At 42.8% G+C, this 24722-nt stretch overlaps 1 protein-coding gene across 5 annotated transcripts in view; it reads right to left on the bottom strand.

Annotated features, from left to right (window-relative positions):
• Positions 1-24722, bottom strand: part of CTNNA3 (catenin alpha 3) — a 410743-nt gene that overhangs the window by 84700 nt on the left and 301321 nt on the right. For all 5 annotated transcript variants that reach the window (XM_074544396.1, XM_074544398.1, XM_074544395.1 and 2 more), the window contains one exon: positions 13276-13476. In XM_074544396.1, the coding sequence (XP_074400497.1) occupies positions 13276-13476 (201 nt within the window). The remainder of the gene's footprint in view (positions 1-13275; positions 13477-24722) is intronic.

A 24722-nucleotide genomic window follows, 5' to 3' on the forward strand; every position in this document is an offset into this window, starting at 1 on the left:
CCCTATATTAGCATTCACCTTATTTGGTAACAAGTTTACAGGTTTTATGCAGAAGAGATTAACTATTTGTGGGACTTGCAGCACCTGAAAGAGCTCATTTTCCTTTGGCAGATTCAATCCTAGGCCAGTGTATGAGAGGCACGATCTCAGAACCCCCCATTGTCCCCTCCTTGACTATTTAGAGCATAAAGATCTATAAATTATCCTAATGGAATTTAGTATTTCATGCCAAAGTTTCTGCATAATAACGGTGTAATAGAACATGAAGTAGTCCAGGGAGAGGCCTGCTGCACATAAAAAGTTTCCTAACAAAAAGCAAGCTGTATCTGCCTCTCTAACTCAGACCTGTGCCAGCTGCAGCTGTGCATTTTGCAGCTTGCAAAGCTGGCAGACTGCTGGCAGACCCACAAAACGCAGCTGAGTGTGTATATACATGTAGACATGAGTATATAATTACTTAGCTATGTACAAATGGGCATCATGAATATTTTTGTATTTGTGTATGTTTATAGACATATTTATACAGAAACTACGCTGAGCACGACAGCAGTTTTGTGGTACCAGATCTTCACAGCTAACAAGGGTAAGATTTTTAGGAGTTAACTGTCCTAAATGTGAGAAAATATTGATAGCAACTGAGACCTAATCATTGGCAATGTGTCTAATTAATGAGTAACAATCCAGTAAATTGCTGCTTTTAATTTTGAAACGGCCCTAATTAATTCCTCCCTAAACACACCCATGACAGTGACTCAGCCTCCTACCTGGAACAGGAGTTGTTTTGTTTTGCACCAGGACAGTTCAGGTGCACACACCAGTCCCTGCTCTCTGTGACATGGGCTCAGGGGATTGCTTGGGATTTAGGAATCCCAGGATCACAGCCTGCAAAGGCATGGAACGCTGCAGCTGGGAATTGAAGCAGTGCCCTGCAGCTGAACATCACAGCCCAAGCTTCAGTGGGACCCCTCTCAGACATCTTCAAAGGGTTTCTTTGTGGCCATGCTTTGGAGGGAGCCCATGAGCTCCCCTGGGTAGGGAACTCATTAGAGACAGATCACAGCATCCAAAGGAGCAGAGAGATCATTTCAATAATTTACATAATCCTCCTTTATTTGAAGCCCTCTACCTAACACATTTTGCTGCCATGCTCAAGGACAGAGTGACCATGAGATCCCAGATGAGAATGACATTTCCCCCTAGGACAGATGAGAGGAATTTCAGAATTTATTTCCCATTCCTTAGCAGACAGTGAGGACCATGTGGGCCTGTCTTGTCTCATCAGTCCCCTGCTACAGCGTGGCATCACAAGCTGTGGGAACAGGAACCACTCCTCAGCCCAGAACATGCCCGCCCTTCCTTCAAGTGCAGTCTCTGGGCTTCATTTAGGGGAATCTGCACTACATGGAATGCCATATAGCTACACAGAAGCTAAGACTAATAAATACCCAAAGTCTGTACCTAAGAAACACCCCAAACACAGCCAAAGCTCAGCCAGCAAGAGCAAAGAGGCAATTAACGTATCAGGCAATTTCTACAGGCTGCTGACCAAATATTCCCAAATTGGGATTTTCCAAATTGACTGAGCAGGACACAGGAAATGCCCTAAAAAGGAAATTAAGAGGAAATTTAAGTCCTTGTGGAGAACAAGTGACTTCATTCTACATAAGAGAGACTATCTGAACAGAGAGCAGCTTTTTAGCAATTTAAGTGGGAAAGAAAAGTCCTGAGAGTTCAATAAAAAATAAAATTACAACCACCCCGAACCCTTCTCTGTGAACCTTCTTTGGTTGCATTGTAGATGCATTGTGCTATAAACCAAAGCCAGAGAAGGGGGTAATTCACAAAAAACTTACAGTTACCCTTTAAAGGAGAAAAGTGGGAAGAAACAACTGAGCACAGCAGTTTTCAACACACCCACTTGTCTGTGATCCCCAGGCAGTCCTGATGGAGAGGCCATGGCAGTGGTGCTGAATTTACAGCTGCTTGGTACAGCTGCTCTTCATGTACTGCAGTAACTTCATTTATTTTGGGAAACACCAGTGTCCTTTCACAAGCTCAGAACATGTAACTAAGACATATCTCCATATTTCAAATATAACTATGCTGACAATGAGTTGGTCTTCAAAGCATTAACAGCAGACAACAATTTAAACATTTAATTTTGAAATGCAGCCACCTGTTTTGGTAGATTACTAGAAATATTGACTTTTTAGAAATCTGGTTCCCAGTGGGTGTAGCATCAACCTAGAAAACCTGAAATTAATTGAATTAGCCATGAAGAATAAAACTGCACTAGATTCCAAGCTTTTTTTTGGCCCAAAGACAAAAAATATTGCATATCCCACTGGGAAACATCAGAAAATCAATACAGCTTTTTAGGCAGAGTCAGATACCGTGGTTTTGACATATGTTAGCAAACAACAAAAACATACAAGACAAAATCTGCTTGGACAAAATGGATTGGGAAAAGGGTCACTACATTTTAGTCCTATGTCTACTTCCACAGTAACATGGAGTAACTGAAAGAATTTCATCAAGAAGAATTATTTTTCATGGAAGACTGCTGACATTTTAAAAGTAAGCACAAGAAAAAATACATCTTGGTTGCAAAAATTCTCAAACACTTAATTACAGCGAAATACCAGTAAATGCTGTCAAGCACGGAAAAGATATTTTTCTGAATGGTGCCAGAAAAATACTGTCTGTAAATTTAATATTCAGAGCTAGCCTGGGAATGATTCAGACAGCAGGGACAGAGTGTGTGTGCTTCTGCCTTTGTTGCAGCTCCTCCGAGCAGTGGGGTCACAAACACTGGCACCAGAGAGAAGGAACAGGAGCCCAAGGGCTGCACCACAAACAGAGGAGTCAGTGCCAATTGCTGCAGTGCATTTGGAATTAGGTTCTAATTGCTGAAGGCCACGTGGAAGCTCCATTATTAGAACATGGTATAGTGAAATGGATTAAAATCAACAGTAATAAAGGGATGCTGCCACATTTTTAATGAGAATGTTCAACTGTAGCACTATGTGCTACATTTGAGAGCAGTAAACCTGCTAGCTGCAGAAGGTGAAATACCGATGGGCAGCTTCTTTGTGGCCAAGGTGACAAACTCAAGTGGCACTCTCTAAGGGTTCAAAGCAGGAACCTGGAGGGGCTGTTGGCACTCAGTATGCTAACCATAAGTGCATTCTGTATTACACATTCTGCCCTACAAAGAAATCCCATCTTACCCAACTGCTTATCAGTAGCATTTAAAAGAACCTTCTTCAGTATTCCCCTGAAATCTCTCCATCAACTAGTGTTTAAATTAATTAGCAACATTTATGGTTATTAGTGCTAATGCTACTGTCATCAGCAGGGCAAAGTTGTTCAGCTAAAAAAGCTCTGCAAAGGAACAGCTGGAGAATCACTTGTAACAGGCACAGACACTGAGGGAGGGCTCCAACTGCAGGGGACTGCTGCAGACAAGAGAGGGACTGCCAATTACATTTCCTGCTACATCCAATTCTGTGCAGAGACTATGGAAAGGCTGAAAAGATTCCCAAGGTGTTTTTGTTCTTTGCTTGGGGTTTAGAGTTGACAAAGATGGACTACAAGAAAGCCTCCTCCCAACCTACAATGCAGACATAATGATTTTTCTCCAATGTACAGACTACTGAAGATTCAAAAAAGCCAGTTATCAGCTCACAAACAATGGTTAAAAACTGAACAAAACTACATTGAATAAATCTAGCCTTGCTTCTAATACTATTAAGATACAAAATCTAAATGTGTTTTTAGGTACAGGTTCTTACTTACCTATCCCACAGTATAAAAGACAAGTGGACAAATTAAATAAACACAACAGGACTATGTTGTTACTGGAAAGAAATCTGGAGCACTGCTGAAAATTTTACTATTAGCTCACAGGAAAAGAAAGTAATTGTCATGGTTTGAAAAGAACACACTGAAGAGTAAACAAACTCTTCAAAAAACAGAGCACCTACAGGTTCTAAATGCTTCTTTGCCTATTTGGAAACATATCAGACTAAACCACACAGATGGACTGCACCCATTTGCAATGTTTCTATGCTTGACCACCATTTAATACACAACACTTCATGTAAGAGGTCTGCACTAACATTCTGGAAAAATTTGCAGATTTTGAACAAAGTATATGCAAGCATTTTTACACTCAAAGTCCTTCTTAATAGTAACAGTATGTATTTCCAGTAACAAGCAATTCACTAAGCAGAAAAAGAACTCTTCTCTAAGAATTTGACATTACTACGGCAGAGTATGAATGCCCACATTAAAGCATTTAATTACCCAGAAAAGATGGTTCTTAAGTGAACTTAGACAGTTCTTTAAGTTCTTAATGAACTTAAAGTGCATCTTAAGTGAAGTTAGATGCAGCTGGCATCTAACACAAGTAAAACATCCTACATACATAATTTGAAAGGATTCTGCCTATCACCTCCTTAGACATAAGACCAACACAACATCAGTCACAGCTTTGTCCAGCTAAGTTGTGAAAACCTTTAAAGACAGAAATGTCACTGCAGCTTTGCTCCAGGGCTGCACTTCAGTGAATAAATCCCCTGCTCTGCCCACACTCCCCCTGATTTTCTGTGCTGCAGCCTGTGGCCCCTGCCCTCAGCTGTGCCACCTGCCTGTACCAAGAGTGAGGGCAGCAGAGTCACTGCAGCTCTCTGGGGAAGCTGCAGGCTCCATCCATTGTCCCTGGGCTGCCACCTCCCCACGTTCAGCTGTGAGTCTCTGCCCCTTCTCACAAGTCATCCCCAGCACCCTCTGTTCTCCAGAAAGCTTTCCCCCAACACCTGGAGTTTGACAAGGCCTGCTCTGGAAAGTGCACAGCGAGTGCCATCCTCTTACCAAGGGTCACACTCTTACATCCTTCCCATCTTATTCTGGCACTCCTGTTATAATCCATGTATCCACTTTATGTTTGGCATACTATCATTAAATATTGTTTATTTTACCTTGAACGCTTCCTCAGAGATCTGCTTCACGGTATCTCCTGAAATCTAGCCTATCCCTCCTCAAAAATAAGCATATCAAAACCAACAGTGTGCTGATATCATCCAGAATTGCTCACTAAACACTTCTGACTTCAGACCAAGGAATCAGTACCAGGCAATTATTTTAAGCCTCCCTCAACACCAAAAATAAGGTTCCTGGGAAAACACATTCTGGCACAGGGAATGCTACTTGAAGCTTCAGGTCAGGAAAGAAATTGTAAAACTGAACCCTAAGAAAAAGCCCACAAACCCCTCAACCTAACAAGCTGTTGGAACACCTGTGGGTTTTCCCTAAACATTCCTGTTGATTAGGAGGGCCACCAACAGTTCCCTGCCTAGCCTGGCTGCTAAGGCCCAGTATTCCATGAGCAAAGCATGGCTGCTGTTTTATTGTGCTTGGGAAGGGTAAGGAATCCTGCAACAACTTTTTTACACAATACCAAGACACAGGCCTTTCCATCTGCTGACTCAATGCCTTTGCATTTTTAATGCCTGACAACAAGCAGAAAGGTGTGTGAGTGACAGACAGTTGTACATTCCTGCATCAAACTCCATGGCAAATGCTTCAGTTCTGATGGATGCATTCCTTGCACTTTGCTGCCCACTGCATCATTCCAATCCACTGCAGCTGTTTGACAGCACTGGGTAAACTGAGGAGAAGCTCTGGTGTTCTCATCGACTGTGACACAAAACAAAGCCTGCAGCAAACAAAACCAGCTTCAGAGATGGGGATTCTGGTAGAAAACAGAATACAGTCCCCAGAAAGTGAGGAGAAGCCCTAGTTACAGAAATTTATTTGGTACATAATGAATTCAATGCCACTTCTCCCAATAGTGCAATGGATGGTGGTGACAAACTTACTGAGACAAGGTGACCAAAATGAAGACAAGCTTATTGCTTACGATTTCAGCAAGAATCAATTTTACTACATGAACAGATTTACAATCCAAGCATACATACACAGGCATATATAAATACTACTGAATTATGCATATGCTCCCCCCATCAAGAGCTAGTGCATCATTTCCACATCTGAAAGTTCGTGGCTTGCACGGAAGGAAGCACGAAGAGCTGAGGGCATGCTGCCAGAAAGGAATCACTAAAAATATCTTAAACAGAGTTAGGTGCATGCAGTTGAAAGTATTATTGGAGGAAGGTGGGGCAATAATTTAATTTTGATTATGATGGGGCATGTCACAAAATTATGACTTTTGCTGTAAAACATAGTGTATTACATGAAAAAATGAAAACTGTTCCACATTACAGTTAGGAAAATTATTTCTATGAAGAACTTAAGAATGAGCTACAGTTGAAGAACAAAAACATCCTGCAGATTTTCAGGTCTAAGGAAATCCTTACTGAAACTGGACTCATATTCACAATTTAAACCAAAACAGTCCTTGTAGATACTATGAAATAAAAAATGAAAATGAACTCTTAAGCACTGATAATCTATGAAATCCAGTTACTCAGTTCACAATCCTGCTTAGGAGGCAAATCATGCTCTGACATGTAAAGGTTACAAAAGCAAATGGTCAGAAGAGTGGTAAATTCCAAAGTATTCCAAAGAGTCTAGTACATACTGGGATAACCCAGCAGGCAGGCCTGACCAGCTTTGGCTCCAGGACACATTAGATGAAGCCAAAGCTGCTCATTAAGAACTAAAATGTCCCTACTGCAAAAAACTTGTAAAATAGACAAAAATCAGCTTCTGTAAGAAAGATGCCATCTCCAACATATTACACTGTTCTAAAAGGCAAGAGGATGAAAGGATTCTTTGAATGTGGACTGGCAAAGGAAATAAATAATCAATGAGTGCCTGAGACACAGCAAGTTAACCAGGGGCAAGTGCATCAGGCACAGCATGCTTGCAACTCCCCAAAAATGCAAAGCAACAATAGCATCAGGGCTTGTAGGATCAAGACTACAAAATAAACATTATGATAACAGTAATGAGATAAAACTGTGTCCCAGAGGTTCTGGAAAACACATTCCAAATAACTGGAAAGGTTACAGAGCTGGAAGTGAATGAAATGTCCTTAAAATTACAGAGGTCAAGGCACTTAAAAGCTTGTGCAAGAAAGTCACAGCTGAAATGAAAGGAATGGCTTTGATATGGGCATGGAGATAACCTTGTGCAAATTCAAGAGCTTACTTCAGTTAAAAAAACGCAGTGAAAGGAAGAGCAGAGTCCCTGATCTTGTTATCAGCTTAGGGAGAGGCTGTCATTAATGAAGGGACTCTACTGAACCAGACCAGTCCAGTGGTCCTTAAGATCTAAAAGAGAGAGATATATTAAAAGGGATGTATTAAAGTTATACAGACATTGGAAAGCAACAAGTCACTTCTTAATGTAGCTCCAGGTGAGAGAAGATTGTCACAAAATGTCACACACAATGATGACAGAAGGGCAATTCTGCCTGGAAAAACCCAACAAACCAACCAACCAACAAAAACCCCAGCCCACAAAACACTGGAGAGAGAAAAACAAAGCCCTTACTGCCCATTAGTACACTGCCATCCCCACTTTCCCTGCAGGGCCTGAGGAAACTGCAGAAGCAAAGACAATGCTGGTGCTCAGTGGTGTTCTGACTAAGGAAGGTTCCCCCAAGTGTCCTCTGCTCCAAAACCAGGCTGCAGGTAAAGCAGGCTCGGCCAAAGTGGCAAATTCATTACCAGGGGAGCAATGATTACCTCCCTGCCACTCCCCATGGAGCTCAGATGGAGCAAGCCCACGTGTGCCACATCCACGACAGGCAGCAGAAGGGCATTTACAATCCTAATCCAGGAAAATGACCTAACAACCAAAAAAGCATCAAAAACTCAACTGCACACCACAAAACCAAACTTCTTACCTTCAGAAACATGTATTTATTTCGTAACAATGCTTCATTTTCAAGGCTGCTCTAAGATTTCTCTTGAGGAGGAAGGTTCTTGGAGAGACTGTGTGTGTGTTCAAGGACTGCCCTGAACAGGGCATCTGTGCTGGGCACTGAGAGCAGCTTCTTCTCAGTGCTTTAAATGATCACTAAGTGCAACAGCATTTCAAAGAAGCAGATGTGTAGTTAAAGGCACCTTAATGCCCACACAGTGCCTATAATCAACATGGGCATTACACTGTTATTAACAGCGAATCAAAAATATTTCTGAGCTAGAGGAAAGGAAGAAAAGATTGGCAAAAAGAAATTTCAGTGTTCAGGGTCATTTTTTGATTACCTGGAACCCAAAAAAATGTTGGTCTTTCCCCCTATTTTTCAGAACATTCTTACATCAGAAGCAAAATCCAGTTTCTAAAGATGGATTCAAACAGAGCCCCACAAAAAAAAAGACTCACGGCATTCTCCACCAAATGGAAGTTATTGACTCTGTCGCAGAGTAAAAACCATAAGAATCAAGGGCTATTTCTTAAGTTATTATCTTACAATCACCACGGAACTCATCACAAAGCACATTTCAGGCTAAGTCATGCAAATACCCTCAGTGTTTTTCTTGGCCCATTTTTTGTTCCTTTTAGCTCTTACAATAATTCTGCTGAATAGTTGCTGATAAAATGTTCCCTGTCTGGGTTGAGCACCAATTTCACAAGTTCACCAATTCTATAAGCTTGCATGCTCAGGCCTCTCTCATTCTTCAAGTGCTTGGGGATTTTCTTTCTTTATCTATTTTGAAGTGACAGGAGTCAATCCTCTTCTTCAGCAGTCTTTGGGTTTCATAAGCAAGAGTGAAAATCACTGAACACTAAGCAGACTTGAACAGCAAGTATCCTCTGTAGATCTTATTCTGACAGTGATGAACAACTAGTGAAAAATACTTTTTCATTAAAAACTTTCTGAATTAATAAAATTCTAAATATTTTTTAATTAATAAAAACTTATGATTTTTGTGTGCCCCACAGAATGAGTAAGGTCCATTCACCTCATTTTAGCCACCCCTAAATAAATAATTTAGAATAAAGTCGGTCATATTGGTATCTTTTGTTCTACAACAAGAGGCAAGGACCTCCAACTGCCCATTCATCCCATCTGAAGAAACCCCTTAGGAAAAGCCAGTGAAGTCTCTCAAGTGCTCCTGTCTCCCCACGCTGGCTCAGGTGGCTTTACCAGAAAATGACAAAATAAGCACTAAATGTCAGAGTGGGCAGGAGAATACAGACAACCCCTCTTGCATTCCCTCTCTGGAGGGTGCCTTCTGGGTGAAAGAGAGCCACATTTCCAAAGAAGAACAGACAATCCCTACTGCAGAACACTCGAGGCAGGGGACAAAGGAAACTGCCAGGCATTTCACATAAGCTGCTGTGACAAACCTGTAAACTGGAATTAAAAAAGGCAGGTGAAGCAGCCAGGAAAATACAAGCCATTAGCTTGGTGCACACAGGCTTGCAAGAAATGGAAAAGCTGCATAAAAAGCCCAAGATGGAAGGAGGCTTTCATCATGAAAACTGCACTGTCTTTTTATGGCTAAGGTAAATTACCTTTCCCCAGAGAAAAGCAATGCAGTAGATTTAATCCCCCTGGAGAATCAATTAATAAATTACTGTACAAGAAAGGTTCAGGTGTAGGAGGTCAGTATTAATACAGGGCTGTAGAAGCACCCACACTGAAAGGGCTATGAAGGGAAAGGGGAGACTGGAAGGTGATCACAACACCAATCCTGGTGTTATATTAGTGTAACTAAATAAATTCATTCATACTGGCACATAATATGTTAAAATACGCTGCCAAAATGTAACTGAAGGCTGTGAAGGTTTTAAAGAAAATCACTGAACACAAACCCAAGCACTCCAAACAAGTCTAAAAGCTAAATGTCTTTGGCCCACTGCAGTTAAAATACTTGTCATCTTTGTCTCCACCCTTTTCCTTGTTTTTCTTACAAGATCTGTAGACATTGAAGTAACTAAAGAATTTATGTTTTTACACTTAAATGTATATCATTAGAGTTCAGCATTAAAGCAGAACTGCAGACCAAATTTACAATACAAACCTTTTACTCTACCAACAGATATATGCCATAATATAAATTGTTGACTTAAATTTAACTGCTGCAGACTCTGGCAGGCAATAAAATAACAGAGGAGACTGGTATTTAAAAGAACAGAACAAGATCACCCTTTCAGTTCTGAAGAAGAAATACCTTAGGATTTTATAAACAGAGTTCCTAAAAGTTTCATTTTCCTTTGATACAACAGTACATAAACCCTATCAAAATGCAATAAGAGACATACAGTGATCTTTGCTCTTTCCTCGCATACTGCAATGCAGAGAATTCAATATCTTTCTTTTCTTATACATTACCTTATCATATATGCTACAATTTAACCTTGATCTTTGTCAAAACAAACAGTAAATATATCTGCTCCTCTTTATGCACATTTTCTCCCTTCTGTTACCTCCAATTTGCATCTTTCCTATTTCTTCTCCCATTCACTCTTCCATTTTTATTTTTAGTTCTCTGCAATTTCCATGTATGCTCTTTGTCTCACTAATTCTATACTCTGCCTTGCAGTAATTTCTCATGGGTAACACTTTACCTCTTCCTTAGGCATAAAGGACACCCTACACTGCCTGTGGTTATTGTGGAAGTTTATGGCAGCATAAATACAGAGTTCTCTCCTGGTGAACTTTCCCCTTGCAATCAGCTGAAAGACCCAGCTGGGATAGAATGGTTTAGGTTACACCTGTGGGCTGCAACCTACCTGCATTTTACCTGTAAGTTAAATAAAACAAAACCAAGCAGCCCTCTCAGTTCAACATGTGTTCACTGCAGATCACATAAATACAGGTGAAAATGAAAAGTGTGTGTGTCTTTTTTGCCCTCCTATTGAACAATATAAAGACAGTGAATTCTCTGAAGTACTGCAAAGTCATTTGAGATTGTGACCATGCTTGATGTCCCTTGAAACAAGCAAACATTCCAACCACAACCAGTTTTATGCCTCCCTGTCTTCTGCAGATGGACAGCTTCAGGTATATTATATATATTACTGTCAAAGCAAGGCAACAGAACAGAAATCAATGTCAACTCCCAACATCTTTAAACAGTACTAGTTTCAAGAAAAACAGGCTCAGCTTTTACATGAAAATCTAAACTATGCTTTTCTATGCTGCTTCCCTCTCAGTATTCGCCACAGTACTTCTAGAAATCATGAAGAAAGGAGATCAATGTTGAATATTTTTCAATTTTCCTATAAAAATATCAGAAAAAAAGATAAAAACAGGCAAGCCTATTTCAAACTCTCCCCATTGCTCTCTTTTGCCACTTCACTGCAATGTCAGTTTACTCCTGTTCACATGAGGGCAGTTCTGCCCTGGACATACTTGAACTTACTAAGAAAGAGCTCAAACAAAATTCCTGCCTTTTCTTGTGGTAAAATGTCAGTTAAATGTAAGGTACTCGACATTTGTTTAGATTGAAAGAGCAAGGAATTAGATCTCTGAGTTCAGGAAGCCAAATCCTATATTCCAGGGATGTGCAGACTTGCCAGAAAATCTCTCAGGAGCAGTTTAGCTCCCCACTATGAGACTTGCAACCATTTAAAACATGGAAGTACTGGGAAAACCATAGATTTTATTTTTTTTTTAATTAAGTACACATTATGAAAAGCCAGAGATTCATTTATGGAAAACACAGGAATCATTTATAGAACAGCGCAGTTACACCCCCTGTGGCCAGTACAGGAATTTTCCAATATAGGATGCCCTCTGCTTTAATATTATGGAAATGTAAAGGAGACTGCTAAACATTTTAGAAAATTTCAAATTTGTTTTTGTCCTGGGTTGACTATATGATGCTTTTATCCCCAATCGTCTCATTCTGTTTATGTTGAATAATAATAAGTTTTGTACCTTTAAGAGTGTTACAGAGAGTGAAGGGGGAGAGAGAAGAAGCGCGCAGTTTGTTTTCAGACACTGCACTCCTCCACATTCCTGCTCCTGACTGTGTTGTCTGCGGACAGCCAGCGGGACAGAGAGCTCTTCTTTTGCTTTTTAGTTAGTGTTAGCTAGCTGAGGCAAAGAAGTTCCCTGGACTGTTTTTTTTCCCTTTTCTTTGGACCTCTTGGAACTGCTCTGGACTGAACACCCAGGAGAGCACCGGCAGCTGCAGCTGTGGCCCACCGGGCCAGGCCTGGCCTGCGACAATTCCAGCACTGAGAGACTGATCAGAGACTGAGTGAGCTGCTGCTTGAACCCGGGGTTTTCTCAGTTTGTCATCTCTTTTAGAGTGGCAAGGGGTCTCATTGTTTTGATACTGTTTTGGTCTTATTGTTTAATAAACAGGGGGTTTTTTCCACCTTTCTCCAAGGAGGTATTTTTTTTCTTTCCTCCCGGACCAGTTGAGGGGGGAGGGGCCGATTAGATCTGCTTTTCCCACCGGAACTCCTTTGGGGGGATTCTTCCCCAAACTTGCTCTAAACCTGGACAAATACAGTTTTGTAAAACAGAAGACTTTTTGGGACATCTGATTACTGCTTAACAGTCTTTAAAGTGGGAGCACACACAAATCATGCACGTCTGTCACAGTGGTCACAAGTGTTGCAGGATGAAGAGAGGTGAGAATGTTGACCTCATGTTCAGAAGGCTTGATTTATTATTTTATGATATATATTTATTATATTATGACTATAATAAAAGAAATAAAGTTCTCAGAAGGCTAGCTAAGCTAAGAATAGAAAAAGAATGAATAACAAAGGTCTGTATCTCAGCACAGAGAGAGACCCAGCTCTGCCGTGAGTGGTCAGTAAATCCAAACATTCACCCAAGACAATCACGGATCCACCTGTTGCATTCCACAGCAGCAGATAACCATTGTTTATATTTTGTTGCTGAGGCCACAGCTTCTCAGAAGGGAGAAAAATCCTAAGAAAAGATTTTTCACAAAAAATGTCTGTGACACACATCCTTTTTCGAGTTTGCCTTTCATCTGCTTAGAGCAGGCATGGTGAGGTGCAATGAGGTGGGAAGCTGCTACCTCATTAGTTCCAAGTATCCAAACAATGCTACATGCATTAAGGACGCCAGTAACAGGAGAATACCATAACTCAAGAAAGCTTACAGAGACCATGTAATTCAAATAAAACATTAAAAATCAGTTTGAACCGCATGGTCTCGTCCTAACTCAACAGCTGGCTGAAAGGAGCCGCCTCGGAGGGAACCATCGGTGCATCCCCGTGTGTTACAGCAGTGCCCACGGGATTCCCGCTGAAGGCAGTGCACCAAGGAAAGGTGACAGGCAATGAAAGCCCTGTGCTCGGCCTTACCAGCCCCAGAGAGCTGCTGCACGTGCCCCAGCACCCCCTGGGTGTAGGCTCCGGGCTCGTAGTTGTCCATCTCCCCGGCCACGACGTGCGCGACCCGTGTGGCGCGGCCGCGGATGGCACCGGCGGCGCGGTCCAGGCCCTCGGCATCCTGCTCCCGCAGCGCCACGATGCAGCGGTTCACGTCCTCCAGGATGTGGCTCTCTGCAAGCACAAGTAGGAAAAATGAAGGTATGTTATGATTGGCTTTTTGCAAATATTCAGATGAATATTATATGTGCTGTGTTAGAAAGTAATGCTGTACTAATTCTCTTAAGTACAGTGTGAAATATAGTTTTGTGAGAGTCTGAATTTTCCCTCATCTGCCTCACGATCGTCATTTGAGGCCCACTGAAGAGAAAATCCGCCCTGTCTAGAATATCTGGCTCTGAAGGAGAAAAGTCACACACCACGGGCCCTGAGACCTGAAAGCTCAGTGTTAAGCTATTGTTTTCACAGGAGTGTTTGCTGTATGCTAAGAAGAGGGCACCGTGCCCCGTTTGCAACAATAGCAGCTCTGGAAGCTGTCCCACCTCTCGGCCTGGCTGGACTTCTCCCGAGTTCCGGGTGGTCTCCCAGAGAAGACCCTCACATGTTCTACAACCACTGTGACAGACAGACTGAGATGTAAGGAACCTGTCCATCAAGGACTGAGACATGAAACTCCTAAAAGGCCCCTCTGCTCCTTCCAAGGACTGGGACTGACACCCCCAGCCCGGGGGAGGTGTGTGGGGGAGGCAAGCTGACCGAAGCGAGATGTTTGCCTGCAGGTTGTGACGACTGGACCAAGAACACAATGGCTCTCGCTTACTGCTGAGAACATGGACTACCTGTTCTGAGCCAGAGCCTTAGCCAGAGCCTTTGAGATCTCCCCAGCATAGCAGGCGGATCCTCGACTGGACTGAACCAAAGGACTTCGTCTCTGCGTTGGTAGCTATATCCCCTCCCTCTCTCTCTCTCTCTTTCTCTATCTTTTTCTCTCCCTTAATCCCTCTATCACATTTTTGCTCTGGTTATTTCAATAAAACTGCCTTTGATTTGATCATTACTGCGAACCCCCTTGTACTGTGTTGGTTTTTGCACTCTGAGATCATTCCTACGAACCATCAGGTCATCTGTTCACTAGGACGGATCCTGACAGGCTATAAAAATTGTTAAAACAGAAACTATGCTGTGTAAGATGCTTTGTTTAACAGAAAGGGCTTGCAGTGAGATAGCAGCCAGAGGACACCCAAATCTTACAGAGGAACTGAATTTATTGCCTTCTTATCAGAAGAAACAAACTTCTTCCCACCTCGAAGGCACTGTTAGGATTCAGAGAAAGAAGCTGACGCTGACCAGACAGAATCCTGTATTTGAATGGAATTTATGCATCATGTATGAGGTGTATGACTATGCAACAGGCTTTTAAGGGTTAATCCTCTGTTAGCAGGGGTCCTTTTTTGGGCTCGTGATGCCCAGAAAAAGGCACCCAGACGTCCGTAACTCTTTGTTTTTATTGTCTCATATTGTCCTAATTCAATTTGTCCAAATTATTATTACTCTAATTGTGTTACTATCCTTTTTAACCATTTTATTACTATTAAGCTTTTAAAAATTTTAAAAACAAGTGATTGACGTTTTTCACAACAAGGACACTGCTTTAGCACCCACCACTCAGGCACTCACACACTGCTGACACAGCTCAGCAGGCTGCAAATTTACCCTACAAACCTACACTGAGCTGCTGAGAGTTCTCCTACCATCTACTGATTCCTACAATTCAAAGGCACTGTAATGCTCTCCTATAAGCAAGAGCAACAATAAAATACTGAGTCAGAAAGTGCTATAAAAATATGAAAAACACAAAACCTTACTTACAAATTAAATATTTACAAAATGAATAATAATTATTAAAGCTGCTACTTTATTGTTGAAATCATATTAAGCCACTGTGACATCTTCCATAATGAGAGGATTCTCCAATGATAAACAATTCCCAATAACTAAACTAACTTCTTTTACATCTATGCCTTATGATGCTCATGCTAAATCAAGCTCAGAAGTAAATTATAACCCTTCTATCTTTCTAGATATAAATTTTTCAGCTGGCAATTTGTACTTACCACATCATTACTTTGACACTCAAATATGTAGAAATGGGGGAAAAAACATCAGCAGGAAGGATAAAGACAAAGGAAAAAATATTGATACTACGGATTGGTCCTTATCCAGAGCGTAACAAGCACGAGTAAGGATTCAAATCAAGCTAGAAGACAATGTCAAGAACTGTAGAGAGAACAGTTATGCGGTACATTAATATTTATATTTATACAACCAATATTGAAGGACACACTCCTTTTTTTTAAGCAAAGTAATACAAATATAAAATTGAACTTACAGTACAAAGGTAGTATCATAAAATATATATTTAAATGATAATATATTTACTGCTTTAAAGCTTAAATACGTCCTAAAAACTTCCCCATTAGTGCTGGTTTTCAATTTCCTTTCCTACACACATCTGCAATCTGCATTGTCTCACAAGAGAGTGTATGACAAGAACATCAGAAGTGCATTTTGTGAAGGCAATAGCTCTGTTCCATCTTCAGAAGCACCAGTGAAACTTGCCTTGCACTAAGTCATGAATTAATTCAGAGCTTACAGGTTTCTTGTCAATTCACATGACTGCCATTTTGTACATGAGTATTAAATTATGTTTTATGTTATCCAATAAATTAGACAATCACAGTAACGTGGACAGATAAAACACACCATTAGGTAATCCTACACTACTAACTGGGTCTGGCATGGCTACCTTGGGATGCTGCCTATGCAAAAACTTATGAATTCCAGTTCAGTTTATGAAATGGCTGCATCACAGGATGCCTCTGTAAACACAGAATGTCCTTATCCTCTTCAGATAAGAGGACAGAATGGAGAGTACAACCACCACTTTAGGGGCCTTGCTGTGAAGAATACACTGCTTTTTACTGTCCAGCAAAGACAGCAATAAAGGGCTGAATCCTGTGTAAACACAAGGCTCTTCCAGGACCTACCAAGTAAAGCCTCCATAATGGAAGATCACAGTTACCTGGATATTTAATACTATATGAATCTCAAGGGCATTAAAAAAATAAAATTGCCCATGGTCTCACAGACGTACTGTATGAATGGAACACATGGTGGAACATTCCCAGTTCCCCAACCTTTCTAAGGGATGGCACAAAGTACACTTTTATGGAACAGCAAACTTGAGGGTGGATGCTCAACAGAAATGGAACTAGACCTGTGTGTATGGCAAGAGTCCTTTTAAGCCATTTTAGAACTGAATATAAATGTAACTGTGATGTAGGCTCTCAGATACTGTGTTTAAGGACAACAAACAGGGATACAGAGTTTAATAATTTTGTCTTGTCCATCCACCTCATACTAGAAAAGCACCGCAAGGTTCTCTTGCTCCATCCACCCATGGCCCACATCAGGGTGCCAGGGAGCCTGCCCAGTGCCATCCATGTGTGTGTCACCCACCAAGGCCTTGCAGGGAGCCTGCCCTGTGCCATCCATGTGTGTGTCACCCACCAAGGCCTTGCAGGGAGCCTGCCCAGTGCCATCCATGTGTGTGTGTCACCCCTGCCAAGGCCTTGCAGGGAGCCTGCCCAGTGCCATCCATGTGTGTCACCCCTGCCAAGGCCTTGCAGGGAGCCTGCCCAGTGCCATCCATGTGTGTGCCACCCCTGCCAAGGCCTTGCAGGGAGCCTGCCCAGTGCCATCCATGTGTGTGCCACCCCTGCCAAGGCCTTGCAGGGAGCCTGCCCAGTGCCATCCATGTGTGTGTCACCCACCAAGGCCTTGCAGGGAGCCTGCCCTGTGCCATCCATGTGTGTGTCACCCACCAAGGCCTTGCAGGGAGCCTGCCCAGTGCCATCCATGTGTGTGTGTCACCCCTGCCAAGGCCTTGCAGGGAGCCTGCCCAGTGCCATCCATGTGTGTCACCCCTGCCAAGGCCTTGCAGGGAGCCTGCCCAGTGCCATCCATGTGTGTGCCACCCCTGCCAAGGCCTTGCAGGGAGCCTGCCCAGTGCCATCCATGTGTGTGCCACCCCTGCCAAGGCCTTGCAGGGAGCCTGCCCAGTGCCATCCATGTGTGTTTGTCACCCCACCAAGGCCTTGCAGGGAGCCTGCCCAGTGCCATCCATGTGTGTTTGTCACCCCACCAAGGCCTTGCAGGGAGCCTGCCCAGTGCCATCCATGTGTGTGCCACCCCCTGCCAAGGCCTTGCAGGGAGCCTTCCCAGTGCCATCCAAGTGTGCCACCCCCTGCCAAGGCCTTGCAGGGAGCCTGCCCAGTGCCATCCATGTGTGTGTGTCACCCCTGCCAAGGCCTTGCAGGGAGCCTTCCCAGTGCCATCCAAGTGTGCCACCCCTGCCAAGGCCTTGCAGGGAGCCTGCCCAGCGCCATCCATGTGTGTGCCACCCCTGCCAAGGCCTTGCAGGGAGCCTGCCCAGCGCCATCCATGTGTGTGCCAGCCCTGCCAAGGCCTTGCAGGGAGCCTGCCCAGTGCCATCCATGTGTGTGCCCCCCCTGCCAAGGCCTTGCAGGGAGCCTGCCCAGTGCCATCCATGTGTGTGCCACCACTGCCAAGGCCTTGCAGGGAGCCTGCCCAGTGCCATCCATGTGTGCACCCCCCCTGCCAAGGCCTTGCAGGGAGCCTGCCCAATGCCATCCATGTGTGCCACCCCTGCTGAGGCCTTGCAGGGAGCCTGCCCAGTGCCATCCATGTGTGCGCCCCCCCTGCCAAGGCCTTGCAGGGAGCCTGCCCAATGCCATCCATGTGTGCCACCCCTGCCAAGGCCTTGGCAACCCAGCACCCACAGGAACCACAGTGAGCTTCTCCCCAGCAGCACGTGCTGAATAACCACAGCCTCTCACCAGGTTCTGAAGCTCCTCCCAGATCAGCCACTTCACAATCAAAAAAACTTTGCTTAACTTCATTTTCCCAAGGCTCAATAAGACGATACATTTGCCTTAGGAGATCTAATAGAGAAGGAACAGCACTGATCAGAGTCCAGCTAAGATTGTTTCAGCCTCTATCTTTCTTAATTCCTCCTCCTATAACAAATGCATTAGGTCAACTTTTGATTTTCAGCCAAGGAGCTTACTTTCCCAAAGCAGAAAAGGAAGATTAGGATGATGGACCATCTCTTTGTCATGAGTCAATGTCTAGCAGAAGAGTTAAGTGTAACAGTGGATTGATAGATGTTTAAGGAAATTGTCAGATTGCCATGGTTGCCAGAGCAATTATCATGAGCAAGTGCACTGCACCTTCTGATTTCCCGCTGGGAGTTTGGTGTTAGTCAAAAATGGGCAAAAATCATATCTCAGCTGAGCTAACCAATGGCTAATAAAGCTGTCTGACAAAGCCATGACTCAGACTGTCTCTGGGACAAAATCAATAGCTCTTCCTCTGCATGCCATCCAAGAAAAAGACAGGCGATGCCCTTCCACTCCACTTGGCACTGATAAGGACTCAGTTGAAGCATTTGAATTAAAGTTTCTCAGCTCAGCTAAAAAAAAATTAAATTGTGAACTAAATGGAGACACATTATGAAAAGAGAAAAGAAAAATAATTGCTAGAAATTTTAAAAATTTAGTGCGTAAAGAAGCATTATAAAACTCTACTTGGTCTCCTGAAGACAAGGCAGAAAATACAACATTCCTTTTCTGCAAGACCTAAACCATAAAATTAGAAATCTATGCAGAGATAGTCTAGCCAAAAAATGATTTCTATCTTTTCCCATCTGTTGACATGATAAAATGGGAAGCACAGAAACTTTGTACCAAAAGTCAGCTTCCTTTCAGATAACTCCTATTCCCCAGGCATGGCACTTCAGAGTGTTCATCAGAAAAGGATTCCAAGTTTTCCAATAAAGGCACTATCCAGCACAGCAAAAGACACACTCCCACAGACTCATAATGCTTTGATGAACTCCAGAAAGATATCTGACATCAAATAAATGGTAAGAACATCCATACTTAGGTCTAGCAAGTCTTGGTGCCAAAGTTAAGAGAACTTAAAGCCATTAAATGGAAAGTGCAAGTCCCAGCATGCAACTCCCTGTTACCACCTTTCTTGCATTCAGACAGAAAAAACCCCAAAAAACTCAAAACAAAAAAAAACCACCCCAAGTTAATCTAATTCCCACCTTTTTGCTACATACTGAAGTTCAGACAATGCTCAAGCTAAATTTCCATCAGCAATCTTATGAAATAGATTTTCTTGGCACTTGCAGCTCTTTTAATAAAATACCTATATCTACAAGCAAGACACTGTCTTAGTCACTACTCAGAAAAAAAATCACCAGTAATCACTTAATGTCCAAAGTTCCTGGCAATTTCAAGTGAAGAATTTTTAAATTAATAGAAAAGTACAGAAAGATAATTACTTAGAACAAGGAAAACACATATCCTTTCTTCTCTAATTTTATTAGCTAAACATTCTTCATCTGCCAAATCTAAGAAACAAAATGAAAATTTCTAATATTTTTTCTTGATGCTTCATCTGACAACTCTGTCATTCTGTCTCACACCAAGGGTGCCTGCAACTGATGCAGACAAGTGGGCACAAATGCTGCTGTTTGTAGGTGCTAGAGAAAATGAATTTATTATTCCCTCTGTGGCAGACTTTTTCAGCACTATTTAACCATAACCTCCCTCTTCAAAGGGAGAAGATCAAGCACATACATGAGAAGGCTCCTGACATAATATGCGTGCTTCATGTTAATGGGACAGATATTGCTGAGGGAATATGTCTACAAAATTTTCCAGAGAGCTCCAGGAAACAGCAGGCTAACTTGGAAAAAAGGTAAAATCTTAGAGTATCCAGTACACCATGGGCCATAAGACAGAAATATGGTGTCTGTCTCTAAGTGAGCTGGAGGCTGCAAGCCCAAAGCCAGAAGACAACAGAGGAAAAAGCATGGGAGATGACTGAGGAGAGAAAAGAGGGAATAGCACAAAGGTACCCCCTAGGCAATGTTCTTCAGGATCTATCATGATCTGCACAAGTCCCTCCAGATTATTTTTCAGGGAAAAGAGACACAATACTTCATGTTTTTAGAAACTTCAACCTGCAGTCTGAAACACTGCCTTCACTTCTGTTCCCAGAAAATACTAACTGAAGTGTGTATTTCTTCCCAATTTTACCTTGGGGCAAACAAAGCATTGATTGAGTTGGCAGCTTCTCCTTAAGGTTCATTTTCATTCACAGATGCATGAATGAATCTAAAATGTCAGTATCTAATCTCATGAATGCTAAAAAAAAAAAGCACAAAAAAACCTCACAGAAAAACCCCATCAACAAAACAACCCAACCTACACAGTAAAACCAAACCCACCCAAAATTCTGTGCCACATCACCACCAAAACAGAAGTACAAAAATATGTCCTAAATAAGTATCTACTAATTACAGAGTTGGCAGCCAAAAATTATCAGTTTAACTAGCTGATAAAGGTTTCAGATTACAGAAAATTTCTCTCCCTGCATGAGTGAGAATCTTACAGTAATATTAATCCTTTCCAGAGTTTGATGTCTTTCTCTCATTTCTTTTAACATGACTACAATAAGGTTTGACTTGAGATGCTAACTGCTTCTGCTTCATTCCTTGCCCTCCATTTCATGGGCACAAAATTCAGCCTGCAGACAGGTTTCTGCATTGTCAGCTTCCCCACTGAGCATCCAGGACCTTGGGGAAATGAAGGAAGCACCAGCTCAGACTCTCAGCACGTTTCGGTGCCTCTCCTCCCCTAAAGCTTCACAAAGGCAAGCTCAGAGAGCTCTGCCAACAGGGAAGGTCCCTGCAGAAGCAGCCAGGCCAGCGGGGATCCAGTCAGGATCTGCACAGAGCACAGGCAGACACGAAGCATGAGAGCACTGGGATAGGACAGAGATAAAGGGAAGCCAGAAAAAGTGAAAATGTATCAACATGTCCACCTGGGCAGGGGTCACTGCTCCATGTCCAGACTTCAGCTGTCCCCTGGGCACTTCCCCCCAGAAACATGCAGGGTGACATGAGCTCACGGAGCTTGGCCCCAGCCCTCCCAAACACACCCTCCTTGTGTCAGCTGAAGAAATTACTGATTTTAGGGCAATCCACCCCATCCTCCACACACACATGTAAAGGTCTGCAAGGACCTGGGCCTCAGGGGTGCCCATTTCTCTTCTCTGGCTACAATCACCTAAGAATCTTAGCTCAACTTATATTCCAAACTTACAGGAGATGGTTCATACTTCCCCTCAACAATGTGCACAGGCAACATAGAATTTTTAATGTATTAATACTCTGTAACATGCTGCTGGCTCTGTAGGACCAGAAGGGAAAAACAAGGAATTGGAAATGGACAGGAGGAGACAATGGAGAGTAAATAAAACAGAGCATTTGTCACAGACATCTCTTCATTAAAATCCTTTCTTAGGATTTTTCCTGCTGAGGCTGAGAAGTTTCAGCAACAAATATAAACAATGGTTATCTGCTGCTGTGGAATGTAACAGGTGCATCCGTGATTGGTCTGCTGTGGATGTTTGGATTTCCTGACCACTCATGGCAGAGCTGTTCTTGCTTTCTGCCTGGACACAGATCTTTGTTGTTCATTCTTTTCTATTCCTAGCTTAGCTAGCCTTCTGAGAACTTTTTCTTCTATTCCTTTTAGTATAGTTATAATGTAGTATATATATCATAAAATAATAAATGAAACCTTCTGATCATAGAGTCTTGTCTCTCTCATCCTCAAACCCCTTGTGACCATGGTCACAAGCATTCTTGTTTAATCCTTAGAAATCACTCTAACCACAAGCTGTGTTTGCAAGATGCCCTCCTGCTCCTTTCCAACTGCTACTAAATTCCAGAAAGAACACAGCAAATTTTACTCAGACTAGCCATGTCTCAGCTATGAACCTAGGCAATTATAATGTTGATAACCTAGTTAATCATGATCTTAATGACAACTCTCTCCTAGAACAGCATTCTCTTCACCAAAGCAGCTAACACCAAAACCAGTGAATTTCTTCTAAGAGAGTAATTTACCTTCTTAACAAATGCATCACCTTCACCTTCTTCAAGTACAGTGGAACAAACCCCTTCAACCTTCATTTGACCACATTAATCCTGATAACAGTGAGCAGAAAGCCACTGGGCCTACATGAGGCAGCAAACCTTGTAGGAAAGCTAGACTAGGAAACCTTGTTTCTGTCTCAGCTACAGCAGAGACTGACCCTCCAACGTGCAGGTATTTACATCAGAATTCTCAGGCTACATGTGCCACCTGGCCTAGCTGATGCTTTCCCTGCCCAAGGAGGGGTCTGGAACCAGATGGGTTTCAAGGTCCCTTCCAGCCCAGACCACTCAATTCTACAATCTCCTAAATCTGCTCACAAATGTGGGGACTGACAAATAGTCCCCATTTCCTCTTCCATAGCAAGGCCTACTTCAACTAAGCTGCTTTATACACTCAGCTTTGCTTAATTGCTCCAAAAAGTAGCTAATACTGTATTAGGAGTAAATATTTCATTTAAAGTGCTTCCAGACAGATTCAAGAAGCTCTGAGGTAATCAGCATACATCCTTCTCCCCTGACAATGCTTTTTAGGCATTTAAATTTTAGTGAACGCAGAATACTAGAAAAACATTGCCACATAACCTTAATTCTGCATTAACAGGTTAATGGTCTCTGGCTTTTCACTTTTGGGAGGCTGGTGAGTGAGCAGTTAACAGTGAAAATGAAGCTGCTGAGGACTGGGGAGGGAGAGATGGGGAATCACTGCCAGGATAATGGAATTCACCAGAATAAAGAACTCAGAGAGGTTGTTCTTGGTCTGAATCCAATGCAGACAAAGCTGTGAGCAGCAGGAAGGACTAGACCTGCACATCCCTTCCAACCACAATGGATGTAGGATTCTGTGATAGAGAGGGAAGCACAGTAAGAACTGCCAGCCAAAGGGAGCAGGGGCACACCAGACTCCCCAGATGACTGAACACGCCTCTCCCACATCAGCAAGGCTTTTACAGACTCTGACACACAATTGTTCAGAACATTTGCCACTGACTGCCAGCCCTTACTCAGACTTTGCTTTTGAGCTTGTTATCTTAGACGTAATAATTACTTTTCATTCTTCATTTTAGCTACTGGATAATGGAGAATTATTTGCCTTACAAAATTCTGTCACATTTTCCCTTACTATGTGCCAGCCAGCTCAAAAAATACACAGGATAACCATTTTCTTTATACTCAGTCTGGGCCTGTTCCCTTCATTTCCACCACACAGCACAGCCAGAGCATTCATTATCCTCCTCAGAACATTCCCTCTTAAAAAATACAGCAGACAGCTTCCCTTTCTGTCACTTTTATAAATCTCAGGTAAAAAATTCTGGGAGGCTTCTTTTTGCAGGAGATTGAACTACAGAACGGGAGAGACTTTTCCTGGCAATTTGATCCTTTGTTTCTTCACTGCCATTAATTCTGCAGCAGCCTGCTGGAAATGTCTGTGGGAGAACTCTGAACTAAGGACAGCATTCTCCTTCAGCATATAAGCAGAGGGACTGTGTCCCCACAAAAATGCTCCACGAGCTCTGGTTTGTCTTTTGTGCCTCACCTGCCTGCCCAGTTTCAATGCAGAGCTACTTAAAAACCCAATTAACTAAAGCAGATAGAAACTACAAAAAAGAAGAAGAAGGAAGAAGGAAGAAGGAAGAAGGAAGAAGGAAGAAGGAAAAAGGAAGAAGGAAGAAGGAAGAAGGAAGAAGGAAAAAGGAAGAAGGAAGAAGGAAGAAGGAAGAAGGAAAAAGGAAAAAGGAAAAAGGAAAAAGGAAGAAGGAAAAAGGAAGAAGGAAAAAAGGGAAGAAGGAAAAAGGAAGAAGGAAAAAGGAAGAAGGAAAAAGGAAGAAGGAAAAAGGAAGAAGGAAAAAGGAAGAAGGAAAAAGGAAGAAGGAAAAAGGAAGAAGAGGAAAAAGGAAGAAGGAAAAAGGAAGAAGGAAAAAGGAAGAAGGAAAAAGGAAAAAGAAAAAAGGAAAAAGAAAAAGAAAAAGGGGGAAAAGGGGGGAAAAGGGGGAAAGGGGGGAAAAGGGGGGAAAAGGGGGGGGAAAAAGGGGGGAAGAAAGGGGGGGAAAAGGGGGGGAAAAGGGGGGGAAAAGGGGGGGAAAAGGGGGGAAAAGGGGGGAACAGGGGGAAAAGGGGGGGAAAAGGGGGGAAAAGGGGGGAAAAGGGGGGAAAAGGGGGGAAAAAGGGGGGGAAAAGGGGGGAAAAGGGGGGAAAAGGGGGGGAAAAGGGGGGAAAAGGGGGAAAGGGGGGAAAAGGGGGAAAGGGGGGAAAAAGGGGGGAAAAGGGGGGAAAAGGGGGAAAAGGGGGAAAAGGGGGAAAAGGGGGAAAAGGGGAAAAAAGA

The sequence above is a fragment of the Zonotrichia albicollis genome, chromosome 7, assembly GCF_047830755.1.
Source record: "Zonotrichia albicollis isolate bZonAlb1 chromosome 7, bZonAlb1.hap1, whole genome shotgun sequence".
Taxonomy (NCBI): domain Eukaryota; kingdom Metazoa; phylum Chordata; class Aves; order Passeriformes; family Passerellidae; genus Zonotrichia; species Zonotrichia albicollis.